The following is a 20,491-nucleotide window of genomic DNA, read 5'->3' as shown; positions in this document are numbered from 1 at the left end:
TTTGTTTTTTTTGTCCTTTACTGCAGTAGTTCAGTTTTACCAGTAGCAAACGCCAGACAGTGGGACACGTGGAAAATTAAGCAAAAGTAACAAAAGGAAAATATACAAAATATACAAAAAGAGAAAAGCGCTCATAAAAATAGAGCAGATTTTTAATTTAGTGGAAATAAATTAGCTAATTTAAAAATTGTTTAAAATGATTTTGTATGTAGCCTGTTTGTAAAAAATATGGAAACCTCTGACAAGAAATAAAGATATTTAAAAATGAGTGAAAAATGAACTGAGAACAAAAATTATCAAGAGAAGTACCGTTTCTGCAATGAGCTCGGCAGATGCGCAGATTCACCAGGTGTTTGCTAATTGCTGCCACCGCCAGTTGGTGGAGCTGAGTGGGTGAGGTGTGGGGGAAGGGCGCTTTCTGTGGGGCGGAAACTGGGCTGGTGGCTGCAGCTCCAAGGAGAAACTTGAGGGAGCAAGTACCCTGAAAGCACCCTGAAAAAAATCTAAGCAACACTCTAGGAATATTTTTTTAAATCAGGGAATAACATGTAAGATTAAAATAAAGTTGTCTTTTTTTCATTATGCACCCTCTTTAAAAACTTGTTAGTTTAAATAAGCATAAAATACACCTGCGATAGAATAAAATGTTGTCTGTCTATAGTGACTTTACGTTAAAGTGTTTGGTAAAAGCTTAATAATTGACCATTAGCCCTATGCTAGCTTGTTTAGCTGCTACAAGGTTAATGCTATTCTAAGTAACCAAACACATTTTCTGCTGTGAACTAAATTCAGTTCCACAACCCATTCACTTTAACATGATTACACAGCAACATTTCACCATCTTATAATTTTTTTTATTCACCCTGTGAAAGAGGCTCAACAAAGTTTCATCTTGTGTATCTTAAAATGGCTTTGTGAAGTATGATGAGCCTCCTTCTGTTGTCTTTGTTAGCCCAAAAACCCGGGTCGACGTTTGTTTGAAACCACCCAACTTCTGTCCCAGCAGTACAAACTCTGCATTTGGGTTAAATAAATACCGCAGCTGTCTTGTTTGTAGCAATTCATCCTCTAAGTCAAGCAAACGAAGAAAAAAATCTGCCATCTCCATGTGGCCCTACTGCCATCTGCAGAAATACACTGCTCAGTCAGAAACAACCAATCAGAGCCAGGAGGAGGTGCTTAGCGCTGCCAATCACTCTCACGTATGTTCTTTAAATCAGACAAATGTTATCATGTTTTAGGTCAGGATCATCAAAATATTTTTTATTTGCTACAAGCCGGAATAAATAATGAGAAACATTTTTGAATGATTTTTAGTATCATCTTAATGAATTTACAAACACTTAGCTTACTGTCCATTTAGACAAACAGGGAAAACTCTTAATAGGTTCATTAACAACAGCTGAGTTGAATGGAGGCACAACCTTGGATGTATTTCAATGCAACGCCTCAAACACACTCCTTCTATGACATCATGGGAATATAAAAAAAATAATTCAGGCTATTATTATTATTATTATTATTATTATTATTATTATTATTATTATTATTATTATTATTATTATTATAAAAATAACTCTGTTTCAAAAACAGAGTTGTGAACCTCTTCAAGTCTAAAGCTTCCGCTTTTATCTGTTCACACAATTACATGCAAGAATAGTCTCAGTGTGGGAACGTCGAACTACCATACTGTTCAGAACACAAGCAAAATGCCTTTTTAAGATGCCGATTGACGCTGGTAAGAGAGAGCAATAATTACCAACACTAAAACAAATCCATGTATTGGGCTAAAAGGCCACTCAGGGAGAAAGAAGGTATTATTACAATAGCAGCATAAAAAACAAGATTGCATCTTGTAAGCAAACTTGGAGACAGAGACCACCATAAGTTTTGGAGACATGTCCTCTGGTCTATGAAACTAAAATTAAAGTGTTTGCCCGTAAAGGCCATCATTGCGTTTGAAGGAACGAGGAGGAAACTTGCAAACTTGGGAAACATCCATCAATTGTGAAGTTTGGTTGTAGCAGCATTGTGTTGTGTGGCTTTATTTATTTTTTTGCTTTGGGAGTGATTGCCTCACTTCATAAAGTAGATTGCACCATTAGGACAGAACATTATTCAAAAATATTGAAGAAACCTCTCAAAACCGTAAACTAGGAAGTCAAAGCTAAGGCATAACAAGCTTTGGTCCAGAAGCACGGTGACCCCAAAGTGTACCATCAAACGAGTTACGAAGTGGCTTTAGGACCAAAACAGTCAATGTTTAGTAGTGGCCATTACAAGTGTCTGATCTAAAGGCAGAAAAGTGATTTCATACAAGCTGAAGTTTAGGTGTCTGATGGGCATCTCTTGACAGATCAAGTGACAGCCAACACAGCAGTTGTACTCGCATTGCAGACCACAGCACTTTAGCTAAATCAATACCCAGATAGTGCACTGACACACACATAAAGAACACCAGCAGCACTGCAGAGCAGACTGATGGGATTGCAGTTGTCGCTTTGAATCAGTGAGCGGGCGTTTCAGGTTGCAGCTAAGCTGAGTAGACATTTAGCCTTTGGTTAGAGCTGCTTAGAGTTGTAAAGTTTGATCACGTTGTAGAAGAATGCTTTTGCAATTTTTTATGTGCTTGTTGTTAAGGGTGGATAAATTATTTTTTCTTTAGGAAGGTTTTGTTTTTATCTAGTGGCTACCCTGAAAAGCTTTCAAATTTTTAAAATATGTTTTATGTTCATATTTGCTGTAGGTTTTACTTCAATATTCAGATGCTCAAAAATCTGTGAATCGCATAAATTAGGCCGATTAATTTTATTTCGACGTGCGTCAGTGGTCTGTCATCCTAGCGTCTGTTAAAAAGGAGAGCGTATTCAAAATGTAGGAAAATCTGTTTCTGATTACTACAGATTTAATCCAACCCAAAGTACATAAACATCGCCCCAAATGTGCAGCGGAGAAGGTAAAAAAAACAAACAAAAAAGAAAAATCTGCAGTCCTCATCCAGCTGTTAAAACTATATTTGGAATTTTTTAAGTTTATGTTTCAGTAACGAAACTAAAAAGAACGTTAAAATAAGCAATGTCAAGAATTGAGTCAAAATATGTATTTTCCTAACAAAAACAAATATTTTTTTTATTGACACTTTTGAGCACAAACATGAATAACAGAAAAAAAACAAAAAAAATTTTTTTTTTTGCATATTTAAAAATAAAATCTCCCAATGCTCTTATCTGACATGTTTCCTGTTTCGCTTTTCTTCCAGGGGATCAGCAGTCTGTTCAGCTCTCTTAAGGTAGTCCGGCTCCTCCGTTTGGGTCGAGTCGCCCGTAAACTGGACCACTACATCGAGTACGGGGCGGCCGTCCTGGTGCTGCTGGTCTGTGTTTTTGGACTGGCAGCACACTGGTTGGCCTGCATCTGGTATGTCTGCATGTTTGTCCCAGATCAGCAAAACATTACATAACGCCTTTTCACTCCGCAATATTGCAGTGCATTGATTGCAGAGCCATTTCATATAAAAGAGGTCAGTGGTGAAGCTGATCTGTGCGTTAATTATATATATATATTTTTTTTGTAAACATGCTTGTCTTCCCTCATCAAACCAGAATCGCAAAGGCTAAAGAGTTATTACACTTTGAGGAGAGTTATTATTTTACTCATTAATATGCAGATTTATGGAGATGGGTCTCCAAAATCTAATCAGATCATCGACGCAGCAGGAGCGCTATAGAGTGTAATGGCGGCATTAAGTCGCCATGATGTGTTGCAACTGATTTATTGTGCTAATGAGAAGATCTACAAACATACTGATACACAGATTATTTATTCCTTTGTCTATTTATTGCTCCTCCCACACAGAAAAACAGAAGAAGCCATTATTGTTTTTCCCCCTGTTGTTGTGAACAATGTTCGAATCTTTTCTGCAGATGTCTTTTATTTATGCTTTCCTCCTCTCCTCCCCGATTACACACTTGTTACAAATGTTCGCTCACTGTCAGTTTCACGCGGAGGCTCCACGCAGCGTCAGCTGTCGGTCCAGACAGCATAATCAGACCTGAATAAATGTACCTGATGGTGCTCCAAAACCAGACAGCGATACCAGTAAAAATAGCTCCTCTGTGGTTTCAGTGGTTGCCATGGTCACACGCGGAGTCGCGTCGGCGACTCGAGAAAAGTTTAACCGTCGTCAGCCGGGATGACAGCAGCAACTGCAGGAGCTGGCTTCCTGCTCGCTGCCTGTCGCTTTCTTTTACGCAGAGAACAATGGAGGTGGCTGAAGTGTTGGTTTTACTCTGGGGCTGGAAAAAACAAAAGCATATTCTTTCTCCTGAATAAGAACACTGGAGATTTTTTAAAAAAAATATATATATATATATATATATTATTGTTGCATAAAAAGCCCCCAAAAATATTTTTCTAAAGAGTTGAATAAAGGAAATCAGGCAAAAAAGGAACCGTGTAAACATTGCCTCATCCAGTTCTGTTCATTTATATTCTGGAGACAAAAAGAAAAGGAGAGTAAAAAAAAAAGCACCTTTTATACAGGAAGCCTGGTATTTTCATATGCAAATTGATAACTCAGACAGGTGCTCCTGATGATGAATTGTTTTTTCTATTCACCCTGGATTCTGTCAGCAGTTACAGTGAATTACTAAAATTCTCTCATAAAACCACATAAACCCTAAAGTGGACTTTTTTTTCCCTTTTTCTAAAATAAAATGCCTCAAACTGCAACGGCTGTCATTTGCTTAGGATGCCTGTTTTGACATTATTTTTTGTTCTTTTGGCACACATTCTTCTTTATCATCTCTTTTCTATGGCATTTATTGTATTGTTACTATTGTTTGTACTTTTTATCCTAACTTGAGGTCTTTTTTGGGTTTCATATTTGTGTGGTCAATCTGTTGCTAATTGTGTTCTTGTGTATTTCTATCTTTAGGGATTTTTCTTTTGTGGTTATTTATTTATCATATCAATTAATTTGTGATCAGAGTGGTTTTCTATCATTGTTTTTTTTTCAATTGTGTATCCTTAAAGTTATTACTCTTTTGTTTTCTTGACACTATTTGTCTTCCTTTCAAAAAACCTTTTTCTTTCTGGTCATTTTGCATGAAAAACAATTAGCTTCATTTCGTCAAATTACGATGTATAATGAATAGACGGTTTTGTTGAGTTCAAACAGTTCAGACTTTGTGAAAAGACTTATCAAGTCCTACAGATAGTCAGGGGATGAAAAGGGCTGTATGAAATGTTTTTCAGTGTGGATTCACATTTTTCTTTTCTTTAGTATGCGCACAAAAGCAAAAACAAAGGAGTAAAGAACAAACCAGAGTCTCTGTGAGCTAAAAGTGTTTTTACATTTTGAAATGCTTTCGAGTCTTAGTGAATTGAAGTCAAACCTGCAGTGGAGTGCACATCTTATCACATTTATTAATTACATAAAAGTGTGTAACTTTTATAAAAGAATACATTTGTACATATTCGTTGAAACTTTGACTATACCGTGACCGTATGGTATGAGACAAATAATATGTGGGAAAATAATCAAGCTCCTCTGCCTAATATCATGCTAACTTGAAACAACCAATCAGAGCCAGTTGGCTGATCTTGGCGCTGCCAATCACCCTCTCCTTCTCGGCCGCCCCCGGCTCTCTGCATCTAGAACAACCTGCTGTGAATGCTCAGGCTAGTCAGCATGTCCACAATTGTTGGTATTTCCTGTAACAATAAGTTGTTTCTCCACCGTTGGTACATTTAGCAGCGAGTACATGAGGATGACTGATGGCGATAAAACCTTCCCCCAGCCTCTGATTGGTTGTTTTTGGCCAGGATCCGTGCATTTCTTCAGACGTCAATAGTAATTCCAGGTGGAGGAGAGTGATCTTTTCACAGATTTTCTGTCTCATATCATACTGTCACGACATGACAGTTTTAGCAAATACATGTAATATGATGTTTTTAATGTGAAAGTTACATACTGCACATTTATATGATTGATTGTGTACTTTAATACAAACATGTTCTCAACTTTGCATCTCGGGGGAATATTTTTTGCCACCTCGTTTGTTTATTTCAAAAACGATTATCCAAACTGGTGACGCCTACAGTGTTACTCAAAACAAAACAAAAATGTTGTAAACTAATGGCCTAACGGGATAACAAAAACAAAAGATTTACAATGATCTGACAGGATATGAAGGACATCAAGAGGCGAATTATAACAATGCAGGATCGTGACTGGCACGTGTGATAAATTACCCACGTTCTGGGATCTGTGCTACAAAGCAGGATTAGTGGTTCAGTTCTGGATTCTCATGCTCCACGAAGCTGGTTCACTTCTTAATTAAGTTTGTTACCATGGTAACTGATGTTGGTAAGCTGACCTGCTTTAAGCAGATTAGACTTTTTAGTTTAAAGAGACGCATTGCTGTGACGTTACACCAACAAAAACTTCAACATAGATCTGAACTTCAGCTGTGGAGGAAATGAATAAAGATGTATAAACTCTTTAATGTTCCTGTATTAAATTACGCCTAATGACAGACGGTCCAGGACGAAGGACAATTATTTGATGGTAAAATTTAGTTTTTAGTCAGGAGAAACTTAAAACTCGACTTGGACTTGACACTCGAAGAATTGAATTGGAGTTGGATTACTGTTTAATCCTGTTTGGAGGTGAAAAGTCCAAAGGTTTTACATCTTAATAGGTTTCATCCTGGTAAAATAGTATAAAGGCGTTTTTTTTTTTTATCTAGAAGTTGATGCTAACTGTATTGGAAGCATCTAAAGTAAAACATTTACAAGCCATTCATCCATTACAAATTGTAGAGCAGTATCACAAAGCACTTAATTTGTTCCAAACCACTTTATCATATTATGATATCATGTCCTTTTTTTGTCACATATTTAACTTGACTTTAGAGACAGAAAATAATCTCAGATGTTTAAATTGTTTTAGTGTCGCTGTGATTGGGTCACAGATTCCAAATCCACCCGTTTTACATGAAATTGGACATAAGCAATATCTAAAACCATGAGCTACTTTACTGAGTTGATAGCCAGCTTCATGGTTCCCACCATAATATGCACTGCTAGGGTTCTTTTAGTGAGATGTGTTTGAGGACCCTTGGGTTACTTGGACCTGCTTTGTAGATTAGAGCCTCATTCAAGTCGTGATACAGAACAAACAAAACGTACAGACAGAATCTCACAAAAACGGAGGGCTTCTTAAGCTTTCTATGTTCCTGATTTTGAAGTCTTAGTCTCTTTAACTTATAAAATGTCAATTGTTCTCCACTAAATCTTTTGTACCTTTTATATGCAGGCCTTAATTAGGGAATTAGATAAAAAAAACGTGGCTTTTAGATGCTTTTTAAGTAAAATGTTGCTTATATGCACATAAAGATGCAGAAGAGGCACTTTAACCTTTCCAGAAGGCATTGCTTTCCACAAAGAAGTGTTTCAGTGAGGACATCTAACCTTTAGCACATCTACATAAGAGCAGTCCCCAGTAGACGTCAGCTTAGTTTTTATTTAAATAAAGGTTTCATTATGGCCTCGGCCTTCTGGGGTGGTTGCATTTTTACCCTCTCTTCACTCTCACTACACAAAACTGGGTCATTGGGATTTTTATTCCCATAATAAATTAATGTGTTTCTTTAAAGTCTCAAGATGATCTGGAAATTTTCAGTGTTTACTTGAGTTGCTGTTGGAAATAACTTTTTTCTTTAAGAATAATGTTTGCTTTCTCTTAGGCCTTCATTGAAATTTCCCCCAACTCCTACCCACTAGAGTTATGCCCCGCTGTGCCTTGTGGCGTAAAAACCACATTATGAAACACCATAATTGAACAGCTGTATCAATATTTACCCTCAGGTATAGCATTGGAGACTACGAGGTGATTGATGAAGAAACCAACGTTGTCCGCATGGACAGCTGGCTCTACATCCTGGCTGAGACGATGGGCAGGCCCTACCGCTTCAACACCACCGGTTCAGGGAAGTGGGAGGGCGGGCCCAACAAAGACTCGGTCTACATCACCTCCCTGTACTTCACCATGACCAGCCTGACCAGCATCGGCTTCGGCAACATCGCTCCGACGACAGACGGGGAGAAAATCTTCGCCGTGGCCATGATGATGATTGGATGTGAGTGGGATGTGTTCTTTCTAGTGAGGCAGAGATGCGTTATGCTTTTTAAAGCCACAGTGTTGACATGTGTGATGAAGTAAATTATGAATGGAGCCGTCGAAGTTTAGAAAACAGAATGCTAACAGATGAGTAGCAGTGTGGTCCATTATGCTGTTCAGTTTGAACATCTTACAATTTATGTTGACAACTACCTGACATTAAAATCTCAGAAGAACTGACCTCTGTCTAAAGGTTAATTAGATAGGTGTGCAGAGATCCTTAAAAAGACTTAAGTCTTAAATTTATGTACCTAAAATTAAGGCTTTAAATGTCTTAAATTTCAGGTCTTACATTTTGTCGTGACAGGACGATTTAATCCGATATATTCTATGCAGTGTATTTCTGTCACTGTGCTACTGTATCAGGCAGAAGTTTGAGTTGCAGGCAGACATCTTCATTGTGCTCTGTGATGCTATTGCTAACTAGCTACTAAGGCACCTTTATCGCTAGCTAGCTAGCTTTTTTCCATCAGTAAATGGGTTAGTGTTATTTGATCGCCGGGACGACGTTCATCTTTTGCCACTGGCTCAGTTTTGATGTGAACCCGTACGATGTTATGTGCAAAAAAAGCTTAGCACTACTACTACGTGAAATACACAGTATAAAGCACCAACTCAAACTTAAGGCTATTTAAGACCATCATGAATGAAATTTAAGACCTGTATCATCACAGAAATGTACAATAGAAAACTGAGTATAAAGCAATTCTTCATCTTGTTGTTGGATTCCTGTTCTTCCGGAGCTTTAAATGAGGATGCTCTTCCTCCAACAAACGTTCAATTGGCTCCACTGTCAATAAAAGAAATGGCTTGAAGCCTCATAACTATTGTAGCTGAAGTTATGTAACAGCTTCTTGAAGATATATAACTGCATGCCGACTTTTATGTCAACGGCAGCACAAGTTTAACATCGTACAGATAAAGCTCTAATGAATTCCACCCCTTAGCTTCCTTTTCAATCTCATCAGCGCTGCTGTCAGCTCCATTCAGTCTGGTTTAATACAAAGGCATAAAGCAAAGTGACATTTCACTCATTATCTCAGTCTGCTGTGTGATAACGTGTTAAAATATTTAGATTTTCTAACACATGCTAGAAAATCTGTTATCCTTCCTGAAAATGGTAGGCCCGAAATGGTAACTAAGAAGCAAACATAGCAAACTTTAGAGCAGATTCAATAGTTTACATCCATTAAACTATTGCCATATTTTGTCACATTGCAACCACAAACTTCAGGATTTTTATGGGCTAATAGAGCAACACAAAGTAGCTCATAATTGTGAACAAACGTCAAATTTGATTTTCTGAAAAGCGTGGCATTCATTTATATCCACTCCCCCTTTACTTTGATACCCCAAACCAAACACACCTTTTGGAATAAGTTTGAAATGTTGTACAAAGGTTACTTCATCCTGATTGAGTGAAATATGGCAGTCTTGGGGGAAAAAACCTGAGGCAGAGGTCAACCTCTCAGCAGCACAGTGGCCCCAAACATACAGACAATAACATACAGAGGAATAATTGAAATCAAAGCATTTTCAGGTGTTATAATGGTCCAGTCAAAACCCGGACCTGAATGCAAAAGAGAATCTGTGACCAGATTTGGAAACTGAAGCTCACAGATGCCTTCCATCCAATCTGACAGAGCATGAGCTGTTTTGGAAAAAAGAATGGACAAAAACAAAAGACTTACTAAAATATTTGCTTGAGGAGAAACAATGATGAATATAAATGCATGGCATTGCTTTAAAAAGTTTTGAAACTAGAAACAGAGAAAGCTCTTTATATTCCTGTTCAATAAGGTTTGAAGTTTTAAAGTGACAACATTTCAAAGGAGAGAAAGGAGTAGGAATTTTTCTGCACATCAATTTTACACTCACTCTGCAGTATTCTGATGTATGGCACTAATCTTGTTGTCGGGTTGCTCTCCATCCGTAAGCCTTGAGCAGAGCTATATCTTACCGAACAAGACTTCCATTGACTCCACTGTCAACACCAATAAAACAATTGAGCAGGTTTGAAACCTCAGCACTACATACGCAGAGTTACATAACCGCTTCTTGTGGAAAGGAAGCTGAACAGAGCAGCTCGATATGGGCTGACGTTCTGTTAGCGTGCAGCAAATATTTAACGTGATACAGAAAGAGCTTTAATGAATTCCACCCCTTACTTTCTTTTGCAACCTCATCAGCGCCGTTGTCAGATCCACTCAGTCCGAATCAATACGACGACATGAAGTATGAGGACATTTTAGTCGCTGCAGTTGGAAGATGAGTTAACATAGGTTGATAGGAAGGGAACTAATTGTACCTTAGAGCAACGTAAACAGCTATTCTGTCACGTTACAGCCAGACACTTAAATGTACTTTCTAGGTGTTTTTAATGTGTGAATTAAACAGAAAAGCCTTGTATTGAAGGAGGAAAGCCAAGGAAACTTATGTTAGCCTGTAAACATTATTTATATATTAAAACATGGTGGCAGCACCAGGCTGTAGAGACGTGGATACTGGTCAGAGCACACGGAGAAGATGCATGATATTAAAATACTTGACATTCCTGAAAGGAGACTTGTGGGAGGCTGAAAAACATTTATCCTTAGCTATAATAGAAAGGGTTCAAATTTATAGAAGGATTTGTGGAAACACTGAAAAGTAGGTGTGATCTGATCCGATAAGAAGATCGGCCAAAAGTATCGAACCGTATCAGCACACAAAAAAATGGGTCAATTCTTTTCATACATATTGTTGTCGACTATTATTGTCTGTCTGAGTTATGTGACTTGATCAGGTCGTTTCTAACAATCCACTCTACAAATAAGTAATAACATTTGTGCTCATAATGTATTGGGCCGATATCAGTACTGACTCATTCTCAAAGCTGCAATGTCTGTATCATATCGGAAATGAAAAGTTGTACTGGGACACTTCTAGTTGCAACGACTCCAGCAGATTGTGCAAAAGTTCAAAGGGTGTGAATAACTTTGCGAGACACCGGAGTATGTTCGCTTTTTTCCCCCCTCGCTCAGTGTCGTTCGGTGTTCTTGTTATGCTCCAATTACTGGACTGGAAGTTAAAATCTGCTAACAAGGGCCGGAAATGTTCTTTCTTTCCACCGTTATTAACGAGGATCTCGGCTTTTGTAGCTCATAAAGCCGCGTACAGCACGGTGCCATTACTGCACACAGAGAGCAGCCTCGCAGCAATAACTGACGCCGCCAGATCAATTTAGCGCGGCACTCCCTCCGATCCCACCGCAATCACCCCTCACCTCCGCTGTACTTTTTCTCAGCTACAGTCTCGACCCTGCACACACACGCCCCGTCGCTCCACCCTCCATTCCCCTCCTTCTACCTTCACTCCGATTTGCTGGTGGACCCAGCAAAAAAAAAAAAACACCCCAAAACAAACAACTCATTTTCAGACCCATCTTTGTCTCAAATTTTCTTTGTGAGAGACAAATCACCTTAAATCTCTCAAAACCAGACCGCCTCGGGAGGATCCTGTCGTAGATGCAATCTAGTCTACTCCCTGGCTGTTCTCCATGAAATATGGATGCGCTGATTCTTGCTATTTTTACCAGCGGCATCGGATCGGCGCTGGCAGCAGAGGATCACAGCGTGGGGAGGGATTGTAGGGTGGCATGGGAAACAGTAAGAGGGGGTGAGGGGGAGTTGTACTGTACATTTGTCCTGTTTCCATAGCAACTGGTGGCCCCCGGGGCTGGAGTTTCTATCAACTGTGCTTTAACTACCTTCAAATGAGCCAGCTGTTTGATGGCATTCAGGGAAGTTGTGTGTGTGCGGCAGGAAGTACAGGAGGATGTTGCCAGCTAGATTAAACTCCTCCGTGTGCGGCGAGAGATCAAGTTTCTTTTGTAGCAACATTTCCTGCTCTCCAAAACACGCACAGTCGTCCGCCGAAGTCTCGGTGAATGGAGTGAAAGCTGCAAAGAACGTTTTAGGTCTGAAAACCTGTGATAACATGTCTCTACAGCTGAGAGATTGTGATGCCCCCCCAACCCCATTAAAGGAGTCATGAGCTGTTTTTAATTAGCGTTATTCCCCACGTGCAGTTCTTCTTTCACCACTTTGATTGAGAGCGAAATAAACAAACACGCATTGGTGCCTGCGTAGGTTACTGTCATCGTCGTCGTGTGATAATTGAAATGTTTGGCTGGCATGTTTCCCTCTCCGTCCCTTCAAGCAGGGCTAATTAGGGTTGCTTTGCCAAGAGAGCCCTGTTCACACAGAGCCGACATCTGATAGCTTTGATCCACGCGCGCCAGCTGTTGCCACCTCTGATCCACTGCTCGACTCTTTCCTTTCGCCTTTCTTGGTGATCGAAGAAACGAGTTTTGATTCTTGCGTCGACTTGTGATGTTGGACGGAGGGTCCCGGAAGCAGCTTACGGCATGTTGAGCTGAAGCTGAAACAGTAGGTTTTCCCCTTTGGCGAGAGGTCTTTGATTATGTTTGGGCCCAGTTATGATTAATGCTCTGTAATTTCCCAACGGATTAATTTAAGCGTTCACTGCATAAAATAATATTCGGTCTGGAGGCATATTTGGTCCTGACAAGGCGTATGAATATGAGGTATTCATGCCCCTATAAACTTTATTCACATTTTGACGTGCTACGGCTACCAATTACAGATCAGATGTTTTCCATCCAATCTGACTGAGTCTAAGCTATTTTGTAAATAATAATAAAATGTGGTGTCTATATATGCAAAGCTTGTGCAGATGTAGCGTGAAATACTTTCAGGTGTTGTCGTAGAGAAACGTGGTTCTTCAAAGTGCAAGCTGCACTTTCCTAACAAAGAATTTTATTAGGATTTTTTTTTTTTGCTCACAAAGAATTTTGAAAACCGTGCATCATTTTATTTCCTCTTCACATAATAACGCACAGCCTTGCGTCTATCACATAAAATACTTTTGAAGTTTGTGATGCTACGGCGACACAATGCGTGACTACTTTTGCAAAGGCACTGAAAATGGCAGAGTCTTTGAGAGCTGTGGCCATCAGCGCAGAACAATGAAACCTTCATGGACGAGTGGCCAGACTGAGGCCATTCCTCATTAATAGGAATTTGCCAAAAGGATCTTGAATTATTCACAGACCAAGAAACAGAAAATCTTCAGGTTTATTGGAACAGATGACGAGAGACTCTGATCAGGATTTTAATCTCTTCACATCTCAGGCTTTATTAAAACTTTCCATCTTCAGCCTTGAAGTAAACAAGAAATATATACAAAGTGAGAAGCTAATTCTCCTTTTATTTGGTTAAGCAAGGGCATTTTAAAATAAAGATGATGTGAGGTTTGTTTGGAGCTTCAGGCCTGAAAGCCAATATGTTGCACTGAATGTGAATGGGCTCCTACCATCTTTACAAGTGAAGATATCAAACTCTTCCTCTGGGGGCTCTTTTATATGTTTTATCAATGACATGAGCAGCTAAACATGTCAGCACGGAGTCAAATATGGATGGCTAAATTTGACTGGAAGTATCACACGCTGAGGGGAAGTTTGGCTTTTGACAAATCGATAACGCGAAGGATAGCTAAAATAAAACCCAAGTGGGGCCACGAGGAAAGAAAGTCTGAAGAGGTCTGAAGTCAAAGTGAGCATCACTGGAGGAATCTAAAAATAGTAACGCACTGATGCTCCTCATCCATCCAGCCTATTCGAGCCTGAATGTTTCTGCTTAAGGATACATAAAGAAACCCTCGAAGACAGTTTTGATGCCGCAGTTGTTGCCAAAGTTTCCCCCCGAAGAAGCAAAACGCGAAAGGTCTCGAACTTGAAGAAGCATATAAACCTTTTCATCTGCTCTGTATTTATTGATCGGGAAAAGTTTTTGTTTTGTTTTTTTTTCTCTCCCAGAGAATATTCGGCTTTGTATGAGTAACTTTCTTCTAGGTCGTGTTGAAGCTTGAGATGCAAAAAAAAAAAAAAAAAACAGGAAAAGTTTTTAGGAGTCACTGGGTGTTAAGAGGGAGTTTTCTTTCCCCTTTAACTTTTAAAACTGGAATATTTTTATAAATTGTGCAAATCATTAAATAATTACATAAAAGCCGACAATAAAAACAGAAACCCTGCTGCAGGTTTTCTTACTTCTGCGTGTCACAGTTTCAACAGCCGACTTTCACATCATGCAATTGTTATAACAGAAACATTATTTTTCATATAGTTAGTTTGTTTTTTTTGAAAGAGAATGTTATAGATTTAGCAATACGTTTACTCAATTTTTGTTTTGACGAATCGACAACCAGCCTTGTCAAAGACGTAGAGAATTTCTTTAAACAAATAAACAAACCAGCAAGCATCACAGTTCAGAATGAAATTGTCAATGGATTGTACCATTTATAAAGTGCTTGTTTGTTAATCAAAACATATATTACCAAAACAAACTTAAAATAAAAGAGTAAAACAATGTTTTTCAGTAAATGCTGCCATGTAAATTCCCTGTGTTTCTACAGCGCTTCTTTACGCCACCATCTTTGGTAACGTGACAACCATCTTCCAGCAGATGTATGCCAACACTAATCGCTACCATGAGATGCTCAACAGTGTGCGGGACTTCCTTAAACTCTACCAGGTCCCCAAAGGCTTGAGTGAAAGAGTTATGGACTATATCGCCTCTACCTGGTCCATGTCACGGGGCATAGACACTGAAAAGGTACCGTTTGTCCGTTTCTTTGTCCATTAGTTTAAAATATTTGAGCCAAAATAATGGAATAATGTTTTTCGGAGACTGTATTATTCTTCAGAAATCAGATAAGATGCAATATGTGGGAGTTTTTGTTTTCTGATAAAAGGTACCGTATGCAAATGCTTAGTTATGAGGAAAATAGTGTGAAATTAACGTAGCTCCTTGTTTGATAATGATTTTAATAGCTTGAACTTGTGGATAAAACAAAAGAATCTGATCATTTGTCATCAGTTGGACTCTAGTCTTCTTATTGACAGATCAGCTTTGCAGGATTGTCACGAAATGCTTTCATGAATCCAATCTGTGCGCATCCAGTGAAATGGAAATCTCTCTGACATCGTGCAGGTTGTATGTTTGGGTTAATGTGTCTGTAGGTTGGAACACTCTTTAAGCTTCACTCTGATGCATATTCACCCAGAAAATAACATTCCGTCTTGCTTTTTATTTACTGAATGTGAATCGTGTCCAGGATACATAATCGGTTTTCTCCTGAGATAATACCTACTTTCCATTCCTCATATGTTTCTGCTCCTCCAACTTCTGACCAAAAGAAATCACAGCTGTCTTATAAAGTCCCTGTGGATTTTCATTATACGTTTTTTTTTGTTTTTTTTTAAGCAGCAAGCTAAAACATGAATATAAGGAATAATTACAAAATTTTTGTCTGTGCATCCGTGACATCTGCGTGGATTTGATCCTATTTTTCCCCATACGCCACAGTATGACTGGGGAATAAAAGTTGTTTTGTTTAATGTCGTCTTTTCAGTTGAAAAGTTAACAGCAGTGGACAGAAAAAGTAAACGGACCAGAACCTTAAACAGCTTTTTAAATGTTCTATTATTGTTGCCTTTTTTTAAAACTTTTTTTTTTTTACATTTACTTAATCAAAAAACTACATTTGGTGTTAATTGCAAGAATTTAATAAACATTTGGAGGCACATTTGACCCAGCCAGATGAGCTGAGTCTAATGAACATTCTCCAAGCGTGAGGAACCAGTGATTTTTGCCAGGAGCTTGTACAGTCTGCCTTCATTTGTTCCTCTCCCAGATTGCAGTAATCCACGTGGGATGAGCTCTAAATTAGTATTCTCGATTAAACCAGAGGAAGAAACCATTAGCAATCTTGTTAATACGCCCCTCAGTTTTTATGTGGATTTAATAAATTTGACATCAAGTCTTGAACTCGCGTCTGCAGCAACAGATTTCTGTTCTTTCTGACTTCAAAGCGTTTTGATTGTCAAAGGCATAACGTGAGCTACTGGTCTTATAACAAACCAGAGATATTTTTGAAGTGGATTTCTACTGAGAGGAGAAATATCTTACCTTCAGTAAGTATTTATCTCAACATCTTCATTTACTGAACCAAACATTGGCTTTAGCAGGAATACTTTTACGAGAGCAAAAGCAAACCTCTGGCATTTTAAAACAACTCCAAGCCAAAAATTATTTTACAATCCTTAAATCTGTGTCGCAATTGCACGAGATTATTTGCATTAAAGTCGATGGTTATTCACAGCAAAGGCCAGGGTTAGTGCTCCATTTTATTGGTCCCATTTAAAACGTGACTGTTGTGTGCGAAGAAAAGAAATATTTGCCCCTTTTCAGATTTCTTCTGTTTTTGGATTATTTGTCACACTTAAACTTTTATCATCCACAACCACGTTTTATCATCAGGTAGAGATAATAAGTGGGTAATAAATACAAAATGCAGTTTGCAGCATTATAGGGAACATGGTATATGTGTGTCGAAGAAAATCCTGAAAAGCCAATAACTGGCCAGGCTGTCTACAGCAGAAGACAATGAGTCTATGATTATTTCATTAAGCCATCAATAAGGGATTGTTTTTTGCTTTGTTTTAGTGATATTTTTATATATAGATATCAAGGGCTCATTAAGAGGGAGACTTACTTGTGTGTACTTGAGAATATTCTCCTGCTGCATGACCAACGTGATCTTGAGTTTAGGATAAAGAGAATAATGGTCACACGTTGTTCTTCAGGAGTTTTTGTTGCAGAGCAGAACTGAGGGCTCTGTGAGTTCGAACAAATCATCCTGGTCCCCAGGAAGCAAAGAAACTGTCAGTCTACATGATATTTTCTGGAAAATCTTTGGGATCATGAAGATGCATTTTTTTTTTTTCCGGCAAATGTGATATAAGGATGTTCTTTTTTTGTGACCTACTTGATCACATGTTGATCTCCTAGCCACTTCTGGAAAGATTCACTACAGTGTTACATGTTTTCTCTGTTTGAACAGCGTTGCTGTTGTTAAATTTCTTTAAAATCAGGATGATGTGTTATTTCATATGATCTTTTAGCCTCTTTTGTGTTGCCAGATGCTAAAATATCCCTCTGTGGCAAGAGAAATTAGCACAATTACCGTTCAATATAATGCTTATCAGACAGATAAAAGAGACTAAAGAGGCTCCCAGATGAATGTGGTTCATCCAAAAGAGCTTCACACTGGATATTTACCACAGGAATTTATTTTAGTTGTCAAAAGAAAAGAAATGCCCCAAACAGCGCGGTGAATAAGTTCCCATTCCTTTTAAGAGCCGTGATGAAAGAGACAGAAGGGTTAATTTATTGATCTCCATCCAGCAATTAATCAGGAGACTGCAGAAAGTGCTAAAATTGATTCAGAAATTGTTCGGCCTGGTGGGAGAGTGGTTAACCGGCGTGTTTGAGGAAGAACTATGGACGGGAAAAAGATCCGAGAAGCAATCACTCGAGTGTTTGTTAAGCTCTCTTATTCTGAGCGCATGTCGTTGTTCACAGAGAGTTCACAGATTTTTGCCCTTCATAAGATGTTTCTTGTGTGACACCACGGTAGTCAGGCACCTTTTTATAGACCATCCGCTGGGACTGACCCATCTGATATTAATTTGCACTAATTGGCAGGGTTGCTTTCTAATTGCTGATAGATTTCCACTGGTGCCATGACTTTCCATTCCCTTTCACACCTCCGTTTCTTCACGTGTTCAATACTTTTCACCCCATGTCGTTCCATGTAATTACACATAATTTATTGGTACAGTTTAATTTTCTTGTGTGTGTGTGTGTGTGTGTGTGTGTGTGTGGACTGCATGGGTTGTTACAGACATCTGGGGAGAACTTCAGGTCGGATGCACCTTCAGAAAATTGGAAATGTTTTATACTTTTTTCTTTTACCAGCTGCATAGTTGAAATATTTTTTCTTCAGATTGATCCATGTAGTTTGTAGAAATGTAAATTAAAAAGCTTTGCACACAACTCTAAACTTTGTCAGATTTCAACTTCAGTGTTATGGGAGGACTTTTTAAAATTATTTGTGTTATTCAAACACAAATAATCAGCCGTGTCCCTGAAGACCGTGCATAATGTTTTTATGCCTTCATTTGCTATGTTTGATATTGCTGTCTTTTGGAAATGTTTGCCATTTATGAGGCAAAATGAGCTTTTGCTGGTTAATTTGGATGTGTTTATATCTAACTTAATTGATGACTGACATTTTGAATGTAATAAATTATAAATCATTCTGCTCACCGAAAATGTGCAAACCATTTGGTGGGGATTCTTTGTCTCAAAAAAACCTCGCTGTTTCCTTACCATCATCTCAAATGTTTTCACCAAATGAGTATATTTTCTCTTTTTAATGGCTGACATTTACATCCGACATTTCAGCTGAATGCAGATGACGGTAAAATGAGCCGCGTGTTTGGAAATTAGGCATTCAAAGCTGCAAACAGCTAATTTGGACTGCAGCCACTCAGCTGATTCGAAGCCAGAAAATGTTCATTACAAGTCATTAAAATCCACTTGTCTTAAGTCCGACCGTTTTCATTTGAAATTAGAAGCAAATCTTTAACCATGTAAATTTCTACCAACAGTATTTCTGTGTGACTTAATGATCAATTTGAAATCGAATGCAAACTAAAACCCTTTTTGTGTCCTTGTGGTCTTCCTTTTTTCTGAGTTTATGTAGTTTTTTTTTTTTCTTTCTCTGGCTGCAGGCCGCGCTAACGGCTCTAAAAATGGCACATAATCTCTCTCTCTGTTTGGCATTCATCTTCAAAGAGATTTGTTTTAAAGGAAGGGCCGTGCGACAGCCTGGCATCCCGTTGATGAGGTGCATGTGAACAACATGATGCCACTCTGTGACACTCGCCACGCAGGCAAATAGACGCGGAGCCGATTGCTACCTTCACGCTTCCCTTTTGTGAAACTGAAATATAAGTGCTGAAGTCATCCTGGAATGACTCAAACCGTGGCTGACTTGGTGAAATGAATCCAAACACAGTCAGATTTATTGGCATCCCTTGCAAGCTTGTGTAAAAGGCGAATGGAAAAAAAATAAAATAAATCAAAAGTAAAAGAAGCATCGATATTGAGTAGTGAACTGGTTTTATTGTCATTTTATGAAGAAATTGCACATCCAAAATGATTTAAAGTACAGTCACACCTAATGAATTAGGTTATGTGTTCTGATGAGGTTCATTTGTCAGATTAAATTAAGTATCAAGCCCATATTTCAGTGCTGAAATCCTCTTTTTCTTGCTCTAATGTTATAGAGTATCATGTTTTAATTAGCAGAAGAAAAAGATAATCACAATTAGCAACAACAAAGGCTTGAAAACATCCCTCTGTGTATAATTAACTTTATAATGGGTTTCACTTAGTGAATTGAGACATTAAAATAAATTAGTCTTTCAGTAATATTGAAGTTTACTGAGATGTACCTGCATATTATAGCTCTCCATAACAACCATTTGATTCTTGCTGCATGCAGAAAGTGGTGCCACAAAAAACACTTTTTTGTCCTACCAGTCGACGTAACTTGTAGTTTGCTGAACCCTACGATTTAGTCAGGTGAGACTAAGATTGAGCTTTTCGGCAATAAAAAAAAAGAAAAATTAATGGACAAATTATTGTCTTTAAAACCTGAAAGATGAGCTTGATAGACCAGGAGTTGAGAGAAGACCCAGTATTCTGGACAAACCCGTGAGGTTGAGCACAAAGCTAAATTTCTGCTAAGGGTTTTACCTCCTTTGCAATCGGTCCCATTCAAATTGACTGACAAGGATTTTGTTTTTCAGTGGCCTTTAATTAGTTTTGAGTTGACATATATTAACACTTGTTGCCCTGCAGCATCAATAATTGCAACTGACTTTCCATTTGCAACATTAATGCAATGAGATTAATTCAATTATTTTTAATCTTTAATATTTTAACAATATTCCTCCTCGGAGGCAAAATATAGACGAATTTGGAATGACGAGAAAGAGTAACCGAGAGAGCAAAAGCAGAGATGTGTGTCTTCTCTAACTTCTCTAACTCGCTTTCTCCCCTCTTCCTCGGTTCTAGGTGTTGCAGATTTGTCCAAAGGACATGAGAGCAGATATTTGTGTTCACCTGAACCGCAAAGTTTTCAAAGAGCATCCGGCTTTCCGGCTGGCCAGCGACGGGTGTCTCAGGGCTCTGGCTATGGAGTTTCAGACGATCCACTGCGCTCCTGGTGACTTGATCTACCACGCCGGCGAAAGTGTGGACAGCCTCTGTTTTGTGGTGTCCGGCTCCTTGGAAGTCATTCAGGATGACGAGGTGGTGGCTATTTTAGGTG

General features: G+C 38.6%; 1 protein-coding gene across 1 annotated transcript in view; it reads left to right on the top strand.

Moving 5' to 3' along the window:
• The window catches only part of LOC122842049 (potassium voltage-gated channel subfamily H member 1-like), a 67,958-nt gene that overhangs the window by 27,255 nt on the left and 20,212 nt on the right, over positions 1-20,491 (top strand). The window contains exons 7-10 of the mRNA XM_044135555.1: positions 3,260-3,417; positions 7,873-8,144; positions 14,660-14,859; positions 20,236-20,488. Coding sequence (XP_043991490.1) covers positions 3,260-3,417; positions 7,873-8,144; positions 14,660-14,859; positions 20,236-20,488 — 883 coding nt within the window. The remainder of the gene's footprint in view (positions 1-3,259; positions 3,418-7,872; positions 8,145-14,659; positions 14,860-20,235; positions 20,489-20,491) is intronic.

The sequence above is a fragment of the Gambusia affinis genome, linkage group LG13 (genome assembly GCF_019740435.1).
Source record: "Gambusia affinis linkage group LG13, SWU_Gaff_1.0, whole genome shotgun sequence".
In the NCBI taxonomy this organism is placed as follows: Eukaryota; Metazoa; Chordata; class Actinopteri; order Cyprinodontiformes; family Poeciliidae; genus Gambusia; species Gambusia affinis.
Note: the sequence above shows the minus strand (reverse complement) of the source record. Positions and strands in the feature narration are given on the sequence as shown.